At 43.0% G+C, this 15,507-nt stretch overlaps 1 protein-coding gene across 3 annotated transcripts in view; it reads left to right on the top strand.

The window, feature by feature from the left end:
- Nucleotides 1–15,507, top strand: part of LOC109699721 (multidrug and toxin extrusion protein 1-like) — a 36,412-nt gene that overhangs the window by 18,629 nt on the left and 2,276 nt on the right. For all 3 annotated transcript variants that reach the window (XM_074046682.1, XM_074046684.1, XM_074046683.1), the window contains 8 exons: nt 35–148; nt 238–305; nt 3,849–3,957; nt 4,081–4,156; nt 7,224–7,293; nt 7,507–7,639; nt 12,853–12,947; nt 13,362–13,440. In XM_074046682.1, coding sequence (XP_073902783.1) covers nt 35–148; nt 238–305; nt 3,849–3,957; nt 4,081–4,156; nt 7,224–7,293; nt 7,507–7,639; nt 12,853–12,947; nt 13,362–13,440 — 744 coding nt within the window. The remainder of the gene's footprint in view (nt 1–34; nt 149–237; nt 306–3,848; nt 3,958–4,080; nt 4,157–7,223; nt 7,294–7,506; nt 7,640–12,852; nt 12,948–13,361; nt 13,441–15,507) is intronic.

The raw sequence follows: 15,507 nt of genomic DNA, 5'->3' as shown, positions 1-15,507 counted from the left end.
GGAAACGTGCGTGTTGTGTGTGTGGCACCTGCAGGGTGGTCCCTCGAGTGCCTGCAGGACTGGGCCTCCTTCCTGCGCCTGGCCATCCCCAGCATGCTTATGCTATGTATCGAGTGGTGGGCCTTCGAGATTGGCAGCTTCCTGTGCGGTGCGTATCCGGATCGCTGGCGATGACTGCAGGGGAGGGGCATGAGGGGCCCTGTCCCAAGCACAGTGTCAACTGTCTGTTTTTGCCAGGTGTCCTCGGCATGGTGGAGCTGGGAGCCCAGTCCATCGTTTATGAGCTGGCCGTCATCATGTACATGGTGAGTGTCTGAGAGCCTGCTGTGTGGATGTGGTCGTGTGGTGACGTGTGAGATGACTGATGGAAGCAAAGCGTCATCCTAGAGCCTGGGAGTGTTCTTATAGTAGGGTTGGGTGTTCCCTGTGAGCTGGAAGAGGGGTTGGGCAGAAGCTCAGTGATCTGCTAGTTCTTGGTCTAACGCTGGTTTTCCCACATGTTTAGATCTTTTTCTGTTGTCACAATACAAATGCCTTGAGGGGTCAGGTGACATGGAACTGTCTGGTCATGAATGCTAAGCTACTTGTATCTCCCCGTGCCAGCTCCTGTCTGGGTTTGAAGCCTTCTAATAGATGCTTCCTGCCTCCTAGGCAGGTTCCCAAAGGAATGCAAAGCCAGTCTTAAACACAGCAGCATTACTCACAGTAGCCAAAGGGTGGCAGCAACCCAGGTGTCCATCTACTGATGGATGAATGGATGAATGAAAGATGGTACACACGCACGATGGAGGGTTACTCAAACTTTTTTTTTAATTTTTATTTTATTCATATGTGCATACAATGTTTGGGTCATTTTTCCCCCCTTTCCCCGCCCCCTCCCTTTCCCCCCTACCCCCTCACTACCTAGCAGAAACTATTTTGCCCTTATCTCTAATTTTATTGAAGAGAGAGTATAAGCAATAATAGGAAGGACCAATGGTTTTTGCTAGTTGAGATAAGGTTAGCTTTACAGGGAGTTGACTCGCATTAATTTCCTGTGTGTGTGTGTTACCTTCTAGATTAATTCTTCTTGAACTAACCTTTTCTCTAGTTCCTGGTGCCCTCCTCCTATTGGCCTCAGTTGCTTTAAAGTATCTGCTTTGGTTTCTCTGCGTTGAAGGCAACAAATGCTAGCTAATTTTTTAGGTGTCTTACCTATCCTTATATCTCCCTTGTGTACACTCGCTTTTATCTTGTGATCAAAATTCAATCCCCTTGTTGTGTTTGCCCTTGATCTAATGTCCGCATATGAGGGAAAACATACGATTTTTGGTCTTTTGGGCCAGGCTAACCTCACTCAGAATGATGTTCTCCAATTCCATCCATTTACCAGCAAATGATAACATTTCGTTCTTCTTCGTGGCTGCATAAAATTCCATTGTGTATAGATACCACATTTTCTTAATCCATTCGTCAGTGGTGGGGCATCTTGGCTGTTTCCATAACTTGGCTATTGTGAATAGTGCTGCAATAAACATGGGTGTACAGGTGCCTCTGGAGGATTACTCAAACTTAAAAAGGAAGGAAATTATGTATGTGTGTGTGTATATCTTCATTTCAATGAAGAAAAAGAGGCATTTACATTTGTAATGTGAAAAGAAACTGAGCTGGATGCTGGTGGCTCATGCCTGTAATCCTAGCTGCCTGGGAGGCACAGATCAGGAGGATCACAGTTCGCGGTCAGCCCAGACTAAAAGTTCTTCAGACCCTATCTCAACCAATGGCTGGGTATGGTGGCACACACCTGTCATCCCAGGTATGCGGGGAAGCATAAACAGGAGGATTGCAGTCCAGGCCAATCTTGGCATAGACTGAGAACCTATTTGAAAAATATCTAAAGGAAAAAGGGGGCTCAAGCAGCAGGTGCAAAGCTCTGCTGGAGTTCAGAAAGGAAGGAAGGAAGGAAGGAAGGAAGAAAAAACTTGAAGGCTGCAGTAGTGCTTTTGCATTTTTGTAATATTTTTGCTTAGATTCTACTCCACATTGGTTATTGGTTTAAAATTTATATAGAGTGGTTATCTCTGTTCCCTTTGTGACTCATTCTCTTGAGGGCCTCATTTTCTTTTTATTCTTGATAAAATTTTTTAACCTATAATTTTACATATTTTATTTACATTTTATATTTCAGTAAATTCAGGAACTACATCTAAAATGCTTAACTCCATGGTGGAGTTTAATTCTAAAACCACTCTTCCAGTGTTCGGCATATTTAATTTCCAGTGTTTCAGTAGTATTAGAGTGCGAACAATTAGCAACGTGAACATCCTAGGGCAGATATCTCTGTCCCCTCGTTTGATTGTTTCTTTAAGATAAACTCCTGCAAGTGGAGTTCGTGTGCAGTTTGAAGTTTTTTGCACACGTTGGCATTTACTTCACAACAGGCCTGTCAGGATATACACTTCCATTTCTCACTCATCAGAAGGATGTGTAGTCTTTCTACACATTCACCAACTGTTTGCATTTTGCTCCATCTTCTGGCTCCAGCTGTCTCTCTGTCTGTCTGTCTACAGGGTCCATGGTCAAATACTAACAACTGTGTTGGAACAACCTTTAAAACTACTTTTTCCCTGGTATAAGGTTCCATGTCTCTTTAATGTCCTTTAATCAGAAACAGATCCTTAGGTTTTGTCTTCCTTAACCTCGCCATTTTTGAAGATCATGGGCTACTGTACATAGAATTTCCCTCAGTGTGTTGTAGCTATTTCCTCAAAAGCAGATTCAGATTCTATTTTTGCAGGAATATTGTACAAATGACATTGTGCCCTTCCTGGGGCATTGTATCAGGAGGCACCTGATGTGGATTGTCCCATCATTGGTGACATTAACTTGAGGTGATTGGTTAAGATGGTGCCTGCCAGGTTTCTCTCCGTCACTTTCCTGTCTCTTTTTTTTTATTGTTTTATTACTCATATGTGCATATAAGGCTTGGGTCATTTCTCCCCCCTGCCCCCACCCCATCCCTTACTTTCCTGTCTCTTGTTGCTGAAGAAATCAGTTGTTGGAAAATCTGTCACTGTAGTGAGCTTGCTTTTACATTTCTCAATCTGTGTATCAGATTTCTTTAACCCCGTCCTTAGCTCTCCTGACTGAAAGTCAACATCATGCTCCAATGAATGATAGATCTTTTCCTAATTAATATTCAAGTGGTAAACTTATAGATAGTAGCAATGGGAAATCTTTATGGAGATACTGTTCTAAGCAGTTGGCATATGTGGACTTAGCGTAGCCCCACAGTCACCCTGTGGGGTAGGATCTATCACTAGAAGCTTTGTGCAGATAAAACAAAGCATCAGAAGTCTCTGAAATGTCACGTAACCTGCTCAGGGTCACACACAACTGATAAAGACTGGTGTGAGGATTTGAACTTAAGTCTGGCTTCAGAATCGTAATTCCTAACCACAAGGCAATGCTGCTTCCTGATATTTCCTTTAGTAACACTCCTGTCTTCTAAACGTAATCCCTTGAGGGTCTTTTAGAACAGACACCAGCTTGGACCCGGGGTAGTCCACCACTCTCCTCTGCTCCCATACTCAGAAGAGGCTTGTGATTGTGTAGGGTCCTCCCGTGGTAGAGTTTAGAAACCCTGAACCAATCCCAGTGTGTGGCAAGCATCATAACTTGGAGATTCAGGTCCACCATTAGTGCTGGGGGTTCCTGTTCCTGGCTAGGCAAGGAAAGGCTGCAAAGTCATCTTCAGAATTTGTAGGATGGCATTTAAAATTTTTTATTTATTTATTTTTGCTGTGAGGTGTGAGACATGAGACTGTGGCTTCACAGTTTTATTGTCATAGGTTTCCCTTTCATTTTAGGTCCCCAGTGGCTTCAGTGTGGCAGCCAGTGTCCGGGTAGGAAATGCATTGGGTGCTGGGAACATCGAGCAGGCAAAGAAGTCCTCAGCGATTGTCCTGCTGGCTACAGGTGCTTAGACCCATTTGTGGGATGCTTGTGGTCCATGCGGTGTCTGTGGGGGAAACCTGGGCTCCCCACTTGCTGTAGTCCCCCTTGTTCATGGTGCCATTTCTTCTGCCCCTTTACCCCCAGTGCTTTTTGCTGTATTCTTTTGTGTCCTGATGTTAAGCTGTAAGGATCTGGTGGGCTACATTTTCACTACTGACCGGTGAGTGCTGGGATTCTTTGGATGTGAAGTCTGTGATAAAGAGATGGGTAGGCTGGGCAGATGCTATCCTGGAGGATAGGACCGGGATAGCTAGTGTCAGTTATTCTCAAGATTGGAAACTCTACTGATGTTACCTGGGAAGAACTTGATGAATTATTTGATGAGATGGAGGAACTAGTTTATAATCTAAAATGACAATTTAATGGTTCTTGGTGGTGATGGCATGCTTCCGGTGGTCAGAATACTCAGGTAGTTTTTAAAAAAATTTTTTGGTACCATTGATTACATTTTCAGACAGATTGAGCACCTCAGATCTAAAATCAGAAATCCTACAAAGGCTGAAACTTTCTGAGCATCGACATACTGCTGCAAGTGGGACATTCCTTATTTGGCTTCATGTGCACCAAAATACAGGTGCACTAAAAGTATTGCATGTAAATTGTACATTCACAATGAATTTTGTGTGTAGACAGAAGTCTCATCTCCAAGATATCTCATAATGTATATGCAAATACTCTAAAATCTGAAACTATCTGAAAGCTGAAACATTTCTGGTCCCAAGTATTTTGGATCAGGGATGATCAACCTGCATTTTGGTCTCAGTGATAAGAGCATCTTGGTACCTCCCCATCTGTGAAACTGCCACATTGAGAGAGCTTTGCATTACTTGTCAAACCAAATTGAAGTTAAAATCTCACTGATGAGCTGGCTCAGAAATCATGCTATTAGATTGATTGCTGAAGAGTTCCTGAATGTGATGAATCCCCTCTGTGCTCTGCAGATTTCCTTTTCTTTCCTCAGAGAGGCCAGTGGTACTTTATAGAAGTACCATGTGGTACTTCTGATTTGGACTCCATTTATCAGAGCTACAAAATGCAGAGTGGCTTTTCCTTCAAAGATTCAAAAAGCTGGGAGAGTGGACAGAACTGACTTTCAGGGTTGGCAGAGTGGCTCAAGTAATAGAACAAGTGTGAGGCCATGAGTTCAAACTCTAGTACCACAAAAAAAAAAAAAAGCTAAAACAAAAAACTTTACTTTTACAGTTTACCCTTCTCACACTTGCCATTTGTCTTTGGATGGTAGATTGTCATTTTCAGCTTTAGCCATTCTATTATAGACTATCTCACCTTAGGGTGGGGGTGGGGGAGGCAACTATAAATACTATTCATTTTCTCCAAGGGAATCAGAATTAATGTTACCAGGAGTCCAGGAGGTTCCAATAGAACATGGGGGAAAGTTGGGTTCTGAATCTGTCCACTTCTGGAAAAAAATGAAAAATAAGAGATCTGGAGATGTAGGAAACCCCAAATCAAATTACCATCGTGTGCAGCATACATAATGACACTTTGGTCAATGACAGTGAAGCCACAGATTATAATGGAGCTGAGAAATCCCTGTCACCTGGTGATACTGTAGCTGTCCTACACTGTAGTGCAATGCCTTACTTTGGCATTTGTTCAAGCAAAAGCCTATAAAATGTTTGTCCTATAAAACTATAGCATGTACAATTATATATAGTACATAATACTTGATAATGATAATAAATGGCTCTTATTGGTTTGTGAGGTTTGTTTTTGGCAGTACTGGGGTTTGAACTCAGGGTTTTGCATTTGTGAGGCAGGCGCTCTACCACTTGAGCCACTCCACCAGCCCTTTTTGCTTTGGTTATTTTTGAGATAGGATATCACTTTATGCCAGGGTCAGCTTAGACCTGTCTGTGCTTCCCCAAGTGGCTGAGATGACAGGTATTCTCCACCGTGCTCGGCTAAGATGGGATCTCGTGAACTTTTTGTCCACCTGCCTCCCAAGTACCTGGGATTGCAGGCTTGAACCACTGCAGCCAGCTAGTTTATGTATTTATGTGCTGTGCTTTTCATCATTATTTTAGAGCGTACTCTTTGTACATGTGAAAAACAGTTTGCTGTAAAACAGTATGCCATGTTATGCCAGTAGCAGCCCCATTTGCCATCTGAAAAATAAATAAAGCAAAAAGGTCTGGGTTAATGCAAGCAGGAGGCCCAGAGTTCAACCTCCAGTACCACCAAAAAAATTTATCCTAGAAAAGGTTGAAAGTCTAAATGAAGTGATATCTTTGCATGAAATAAGGGAAAGTATTTTAAAACGTCAGAAGGTTCCAAAAGAGAGTTTTATCAAATCTTTGAAACAGGTAATTCCAGTGATGTCTAATCTCTTCAGTGCACAGAAAGAAGGAAACTTCCACATTCAGTGTTTAAGCAAATATAACATTGGCACCAAAATCTGACAGAGCAGCTGGGCACCTGTGGCTCACGCCTGTAATCCTAGCTGAGATCAGGAGGATTTGTGGTTCAAGGCCTGCCTAGGCAAATAGTTTGCAAGATACCATCTCCAAGATAACCAGAGCAAAATGCACTGGAGGTGTGGCTCATGTGGTAGAGCACCTGCTTTGCAAGTGTGAAGCCCTGAGTTCAAACTTCAGTCCCTCCAAAAACAAAAACAAACAAAAAATACTGACAAAGTTTGCACATAGAAAAAGAAAGAAAATGACAGGCCATTCTCACTTACTAATGTTGATTTTAAAATGGAAAATAGGGTTGGGGATGGAGCTCAGTGGTAGGATGCTTGCCTAGTGAATTTGAGGGCCTGGGTTTGATCCCCAGTCCCATATGGTAAATAAGCAAATAAATAAAAATCCAAAATTAGGGTCTAGGGGTGTAGCTTGGTGATAGAATGCCTACTTGGTATGCACAAGGCCCTAGGTTCAATCCCTAGCACCAAAACCAAAACAAAAACAAAAACAAAACCGTAATTCTATGTAAACTTTATTTTTGGTGGCTGGAGGAGTACCAAATCATTTGATTGACGAAAGATACAGTATATTTTTCCTAAAAGCCATGCAATACCACGTGCAGTTGGTTTCCTCTGTGGGTTACTGTCCCTCACGGGCTGCTGACTGGTGTGTAAGCATCAGGCCAGCAGGACAAGGAAGGCCGAGCCTTGCTGAGCTGGGACAGAAGTGGAACCCTCACCTGGAATCACATCCTTCTCTTTTTCCTACTAATCACCATGTGCTGTGCTTTCCTGACAGAGACATCATCGCTCTGGTGGCTCAGGTGGTCCCCATTTATGCTGTGTCCCACCTCTTTGAAGGGCTTGCTGTGAGTAAAAGCTCTTTCTTGGTCTACGTTATGTATTTCTTCTGATGATGGAAATTTCAACTGGGAAGAGGGGCCGGGGTAGGAAGTACTGTATAGTGGTGTTATTGTGGTCACTTCTGCAGAATGTTGTCACAGAGTGACAGATGTTTAAGTCCGAGGGGGTCTTTCGAAGCTCCAGCGATGTTCACAACAATGGCTGTTACCTGCTCACAGTGTGCGAGCGGCGGCATTCTGCGGGGCACTGGAAACCAGAAGGTTGGAGCCATCTTTAATGCCATTGGGTACTACGTGATTGGCCTCCCCATCGGGATCGCGCTCATGTTTGCCACCAAGCTTGGCGTGATCGGTGAGCCCACTGAAACTCCACCCTGGAACCCTGGATGTTTACACACACACACTCACACACTCTCTCTCTCTCTCTCTCTCTCTCTCTCTCTCTCACACACACACACACACACACACACACACACACACACACACATACACACACACGGAGAGGAAGCAGTGGAGGATGCGAGGTGGCTTCCAGCTCTGTCCAGGCACCCAAAACTGCATGGTCTTGCCCCCGTTGGCCAAGCAGGCCATCTTCCAATCACTTGAACACAACAAAATACTCTTTCTACTCCTCCCTTGCCTCAAGTCACCCAGTTCTTCAAAGGACATGACAGCAGGGAGCCCTGAAGCATTTGGAAATGTCTCTTTTATAGAGCTTGTTTGGTCCTTCAGAGACAGTCCATTGTACGATGAGACGGTGAGAGTGAGACTCCAGGATGAGACCATTCTCTGCTGGCCATCCTGGAGTCTGAAGAAGCCCCAGGGAAGCACACATGGTGGCTAGACACAGAATGTTCTAGAACAGTGTCCAACACACACACACACACACACACACACACACCAGGTGTGTCACTCGAGGACAAGACTGCCTGGCCCTCTCCTTGTCCCTCTTGTCCCCTTCTTCAGCCTCCACCTCCCACGTGCAGGAATGCCATCTGTGTGACTCGTGGGTTTCCCCACAAGGGCATGGGTGGGATGAAGGTGGGGTGGGTGCCTCTTTAATCGCCCGCCTGTATTTGGAGGAAGGAACTGAATCCACAGCATCTGAAATTACCAGAGTTAATCTTTTTAAAAAGTAGGGAAATAAATGACTGCCCAGCTTTGGTTTCTAAAATAATAATTGGGAATACACTGGCAGAGAAGAAATGATTACATGAAAACCTAAACGTTGTTTTTGGGGTGAGGTAGCGGCTGACTTAGGCGTAGCTGGCGTGAGTCCATCAGTGTGGAGTGGGCTCGGAGGTGGTGAGAAGTCACCTGATATACCGACAGTCCACCGCGTTTCATTGTGTTGCTCCCTTTTCCCAAGTTCAATAATATTTTAACTAAAAATATGGGAGGTGTTCAAAGGATGGAATTTCCAGAGGGTACAGGAAAGTATTGAGCTGAATTTCTGCATCATTCATATCTTGGATTTGTCGTGACATAGCCAATGGAAATACAATAGGAATCTGTTTTTTTAGTGATGTATTTTTATTTAACACAATATATCTCAAATATTATCACTGTAATGTGCAGTCAGTATCATATACTAAGGAGATCCTTTATAGTCTTTTATATTGTATTTTTTATTAATACTTTTTTTGGGGGGGTGCTGGAGTTTGGGCCTTGTGCTTGCTAGTGTAATTCTGCCACTTGCATTACACTCCCAGCCCTGTTTTAGTTATATTTTGAATAGGTCCCACACTATGGCGGGCCTTAGACCACACTCCGGCTACCTACGGCCTCCCAAGTAGCTGGTATTACAGGTATGCACCACCACACCTGGCCTTACTAATATTGTTTTTAACTGACAAATCATAATCGTGTACATTAATGGGGCACAAGGGTTTTTCTTTTTCCTTTTTTTTTTTTGTGGGTTTTTTTGAGACAGGGTTTCATTGTGTAGCTCAGGCTGGCCTCAAACTTGCAATCCTCCTGCCTCAACCTCCCAAGTGCTGGGATTACAAGCATGTACCACCATACACAGCCAAGGTGATGTTTTGAAGTATGCATACAATGTGGAATGATTAGATCAGGGCAGTTAATATATCCATCACTTTGTTTACATTATCATGTTTGGAATTTACTCTTTTTTTTTTTTTTTGGCAGTACTGGGGTTTGAACTCAAGGCCCAATGCTTGCTAGGCAGTTACTCTACCAGCACTTTTTGGTTGGGTATTTTTTGAGATAGGATCTTGCAAACTATTTCCCTGGGCTGGCCTTGAACCTCGATCCTCCTGATCTCTGCCTCTTGAGTAAGTAGGATTACAGGTGTGAGCCACCAGCACCCAGCTTCTTCTTAATTTGGAATATACAATGCATTATTGTTGACTGTAGTCACTCTGCTGTGCAATAGGTCTCAAAACTTATTCCTCATGTCTCTGTAAAACTTTGTATCCTCTCTTTATTTCTTGTTTTTTGTTTTTTTTGCTGTGTTGGTAATTGAAGCCGGGGCCTCATGCATGCTAGGCAATCACTCTATTGCTGAGCGATACCCCCCCCCGCTCCCCAAATTTTGTACCCTTTGACCAAAACCTCCCCATTCCCTCCCTTTCCACTCCCACAGGTCACCCCAACCTCTGGTAACCACCATTCTATTCTTTATTTCTGTGGGTTCAACTTTTAGAAGAGGGATCGACTTTAAGATACAGATCCATCTACTTGATCCACTTATTCACTTAACAGATACGTACAGGGAACTGAGAATTCCCGTGAGAATATATTGGGGGCCCTGAGGAGGGGAGTGTTCTGTGAGACTCCTTCCACTTGCCTCTTAGGAAAAAAGCATAATGTCATAGGACACGCAGTGTACTGTGCGAGGTGCTCGAAGGGCATCAGAATGTGCACGTTCTCATAGGAACCCCACAAATCAAAACAGTCACCAGAACTTCCTGGGAGCCCTTCAAATGCGCACATTTCTTGGCCCTGTACAAAGACTGCTGATAATCATCCTGTTGTGGATTCCTGGGTTTGAGTCAGACAGAAATTGTTTAATAGATATTGTGAAATTATTGGAAATCAAGTTGATAACTTTCAAATTATAGCTGGTTATTTCCTGTCAACGATGATTGGTTTCTATGCACTGGGAACTCTGGATTTGAAAGAGGAAGCCAGTGGCTTGCTTTACTAATTCGTTATGAGACCAGCAGGTGGCCACTGACTTTGCTATCATAGAGCAGGCTGATCTCACCTGAAAATGTGACGTGAGGGTGAGTGGAACCAAACAGTAGAGCTGTAAGCCTCATGTAGAGTCTGCCTGCCCACGCCTGTAAACCATGACCTCAGCCCTTACATGGTCTGGACAACTGTGGCAATAAAACCGAGACTGAGCAAAGGAGAGGGCTGGTGGAATGGCTCAAGTGGTAGAGTACCTGCCTAGCAAGTTCAAATCCTAGTGCTGAGTTCAAACACTAATGCTGCCAAAAAAAAAAAAAAAAAAGAAAGAAAAAGGTAAGTTCACCAAGCAAAGGAGAAAAGCAAAGACTATGTATTCAGAGCCTGCTACACAAGGGAGTCAGCCACTTGGAAAAGTGACCACTCAGGTGTGCTCCGGCTGAAGATGGCTGAGTAGGCACGGGGCCTCCATGTGGTTGGTTAAGGGTATGTATTTGACTCTGTCATAAGTTGCAAGTGGGGACCATAAGTAGACAGAGAGACTGTCACTCATTTATTTACTTATTTATTTGTGTATTGTGGTACTGGGCTTTGAACTTAGGGCCTATACCTTGAGCCAATCCACCAGCTCTTTTTAATGAGTTGTTTTGAGATAGGGCCTCATGAACTGTTTGCCTGACTGGCTCTGAACTTTGATCCTCCTGATCTCTGCCACCTGAGTTGCTAGGATTACAGGCGTGAGCTATAGGCGTGAGCTATCATGCCTGGAGAGACTGTCAATTATTAACCAAATCCTGGCTAATTGGTAGAGAAGTTACTGTTCAGCTTCCTGGGTTGTCACTAGAGATGTCAGTCTGGCTTCCCGCAAGTCTGATTTCTAGCAGGCTGGGCTGGCTTCCTGAGCTGTCTTTTGTGCAAAAGGGACTAGTTTCCTGGTCTGCTTGCTACAGGGGTTGGTCAGGGTTCTGGTTTTATAGAGGACCTGGCCATCATCCATTTGTACACTCAGTTTCTCACAGCTGTCTTAGAGCTGTTTAATTACACCACTAGTTCACTGATGACAAAACCCTCATCATTGAGGTCTCTCTCAGGGCCTCGTGTAAATTTGTTAGGTGGAATCTGAATGGTACTTTGAGATCTACAAGGCTTTTCCATTCCCCATTTCCCCTCAGTCTCTCCTCTGTGTTCTTGAACCTTCTCTAGGGTTTAACACTGCCCTGGGAGCTTCCTTTGTGAGTTAGGCCTTTTGAAGAATCCAGCAGGAATCACTGGGAGAGGGAGCACTATTATGTTTTATGGGTGGTGATTTCTGCTTTCTAAATTTTATTTTTCATTGTAAAAATCTTTTAATATCAGTGTAAAATGGGATCAATTTTTACAAGCATAATTCTAGAACATAAATGTTGATTTCTAAAAAGCCTTCTCAGCTAGAGGCGTAGCTCCGTGAAGGAGTCCATGCTGAGAACATGTGAGGCCCTGGTTTCCATCTCCAGCCCAAGGAAAAATAAATAAATGCTGTTTTCCCTTTCAGAAATCTAACACATATAAAGCTTAGGGATTTTTTAAAGGATTTGTTTTCCATTTTAATACAGCTATCATTGACAAACATTCCAAACATTTAATTTCCAAATCAAAGGCCTCTAAAGAAACATCTAAACTAAAAATTAAGTATTTTAATTGACCTATTGGCCAGGATGATTTCTGCTTAAAAAAAAACAGAGCCCGGCACTGGTGGCTCACCTCTGTAATGCTAGCTACTTGGGAGGCAAAGATCAGGAGAACAGTGGTTTAAAGCCAGCCCAGACAAATAGTTCTCAAGACCCTATCTCAAAAATACTCAACACAAAAGAAGACTGGTGGAGTGGCTCAAGTACCTGAGTACCTGCCTAGCAAGGGTGAGGCCCTGAGTTCAAACCCCAGTACCATTAAAAAACAGCACAAAACCACTGAGGTGTGGTAGAGCACCTCTGTAATCCCAGCATTCAGGACACAGAGGCAAGAGGATCGAGAATGGAAGGCAGCCTGGGAGACCCTGTCTCAAAACAATCAAAAGCCCAATAGTCACCTCTTTTGTAGAACATACAGCAGAAATAGTTTTCATCCTAGGAAATTTTATTTCCTTATAACTGGCATTAATATCTTAATGTCCAAGCATTCGAATAAAAAAGACCAAAATAGCCTCCTAGACCTTTGCTTTGACATCCTGAATCAGAGGAAGTGGCTCCAGGAATGCCAGGCCTTCTGGAACCTTCTGGAGAGAGCTGGGTAGAGGTCTTTAGCCCACTGTAGGCTCTACCTCCGCCATGGAAGCAGGTTCTCAGGATGGTTCAGGGAGGTGAGAGGAGACACTGCCTCCTCAGGATGGCTTTGTTTCCCCTGAGCTAACAGGTTAAATGTCTCCATGTTCAGGTCTGTGGTCAGGAATGGTGATCTGCATCATCTCTCAGGCTGTGTGCTTTCTAGCTTTCATTGCTCGGCTCAACTGGAAACACGCCTGTCAACAGGTAGCTATACTCATTGCTGTCCGCCAGATGTTCCTTTTGTAGAAAACAGGCTCCAATATGGGATGGAGAGAACTTCTCCAAGTTCATGCTCATAGTTCATCCGAAATACTTCTCTAAGATAAGACGTTCCCGGGTTACTATAAGGTCTGGAAATAGAAGGTAGGAAAGGTTGCTGGTTGCAATAAAAAGGTGAAGGGCGAATTCTAAACAACCTTGGTCTATCCCCTCCCTGCATTGTACTGTTTACATCCAGCCTTCTCCTACCCCATCAGTCTTTTTGAAGGAGAATTCCATAGGGAATCCTTCAACTTGAACGTTCAGTAGGAACATGGCTTTTCCTAAATTGGTCGATCAAGAGAAATGTCTTTTCCACTGTTTAATGACTGTGGGCTGACTTTGAATTTCACTTTCTAGGCTCAAGTGAATGCTAATTTGAAGGTAAATATGGCTGTAAATGGGAATTCTGCCGTCTGTCAGGATCCTGCTCAGCCAGGTATGCGGTAACACTCCCAGCTCTGGGACAGGCCTATGTAGGCAGGACTGGAGGGACCATTTGTGGGCTCCCATTGAAAGAGAGAACTAATGTCTCAGAAACAGATGCTAAAGTCATCACACCTACTTTGAGGTAACTTAGTTTTTTTGGTTTCAATTTCACACCTTAACATATTGTTATAGATGATTAAAGGTTCCCTAATTCCTCTGCTAAGTTGTAGTACTTCTGTAAGCGTTCTACAGGTATAAATGTGTTTCACAATTTTAATTGTCATATAATAATTGTGCATATTTATGGGGTATGGTGTGACATTTCAATACATGAATACAAATGTGTAATGATCAGTTGAGATCAGGCACCCCATCTCCTCAGACATTTGTCATTTCTCTGTGTTGGGCTACAGACTCTTCTAAAACTTGACTAATCTGTGCAGGGAACATATCTCAGAAAGTGACATTTGCCTGTTTGCTTAATGGGGTCCCTGGTATTCCTCAGGCATCACCTGCTTTAAGCAGATTATTTTGTGGACCATTGTTTCTGATGAACATCATGCAAATGTGGTTATGGGTTTGTTTGGTTTTTTATAAATTTAATAATTCTGCCACATTCCCAGTTCCTTGGGAAGTTAGTCATATTAATCCTTTGTTCCTTTAGGGGAGGTAAAAATGGCTATCTTCCACCCTCTTACATTCTGTAGCTTAACTCTGTGGAATTAAATAGACATAACATAGTAACAGGAGAAAACCAGAATTTAATTACAGCCATAGGCATGGGAATCCCACAAAACAGGAGTCTTGAAAAAAGGTCAGATGGTTGAAGCCTGCATAGATAGATAGCATCCTGAGTGACAGGAAGGAAGAGGGATATGGGGCCTCTGAGGGGGGTAGCTACACAAGTTATGGGAGCATGAGAGAAGGACATGCATGGTGAATAAAATGGTCTTGTTATGCAGACAATAGAAGTTGTCAGGAACTGCCATTTCCCTGAGACAGATGCATTTGCTAATACAGATTTCTGGGCTGGCGGAGTGACTCAAGTGGCACAGTGCCTGCCAAGGCCAACCCCGGCACCACCAAAAAACAAAACAAACCAAAAAACTTAGTTCTTAAAACTTGTTTCTTAGTTTATATTGAATACTAATATAAATTTCCTTCATAGGTGTAAATGTGTTTTACAAAAAGCTTTTCAAAATTACTGTCTGCAGTTTCATAGACGAACCAGCTTGAACATGCCAAAGAAGACTACATTTGGGTGGCATATTTTGGTCTCCTATAGTCACATTTTGGGGTTATGTGTCCTTAGTCCAAGTACTCCTTTATATTGTAAACACGTTGGACTTCCTGGATGGTTGAACATTCAGCAGTGGCCAATTCTGTTTTTCCTCAGTTTTCATTCACGTAGTCTAGACTCCTGTGTGTCTGGTTATGTTTAATTATGTTCCAGACTTTATATTTGAACATTACTTTAGAAGCCATTTGAGGTCTAAAACAAAGTTGTCTATCTTCAGATAAAATGTTCTTTTGCTTTTATCTGACACTGAGGTTTCACAAGCAATCTAGGGAAATTTCAGAAATTAAGGTTTCTGGACCACCCAGCTGATCTTAAATGAGAGGAAACCAGTATAAGGCTGACTTATTTCTGGATTATCCTTAATTCTTGGATGCAGCCTTTCAGGGATCCAAGCCTAAGCACCAAGAGGTTTACCAAGGCCTGTTTTTGCTAGGTACTGCTCAGTCTCCGAGCCCCAAAGGCTGGGTTCACCTTCTGGCTTTCTGACTTTCTTGTGATCTTGCTATGATAACTCTTTATTACACTGTTAGCTCACTGACACTTTCAAAATGATCTTTTTTGTTTTATCCAGATTTTATAATTATCTTAAAGGGAAGAGTTGGCCCAATTTTTCCCTCCTTTGTAAAAGTGAGTTACTGATGGCCCTTACCTTGACCAATGGTTGTAAGGATTGAGTGTTGAGAACTACCAAACACAGACTAAGCATTTTGTAGATGTGAACTGGTATTATTATATTCAAAATTATTTTGTCAGAACTCTGAGAGCATTTTTAGCAGT

Source organism: Castor canadensis, chromosome 11 (assembly GCF_047511655.1).
Source record: "Castor canadensis chromosome 11, mCasCan1.hap1v2, whole genome shotgun sequence".
NCBI classification, from domain to species: Eukaryota; Metazoa; Chordata; class Mammalia; order Rodentia; family Castoridae; genus Castor; species Castor canadensis.
The sequence above is the reverse complement of the archived record's forward strand: the minus strand, read 5'-3'. Positions and strand labels throughout refer to the sequence as shown.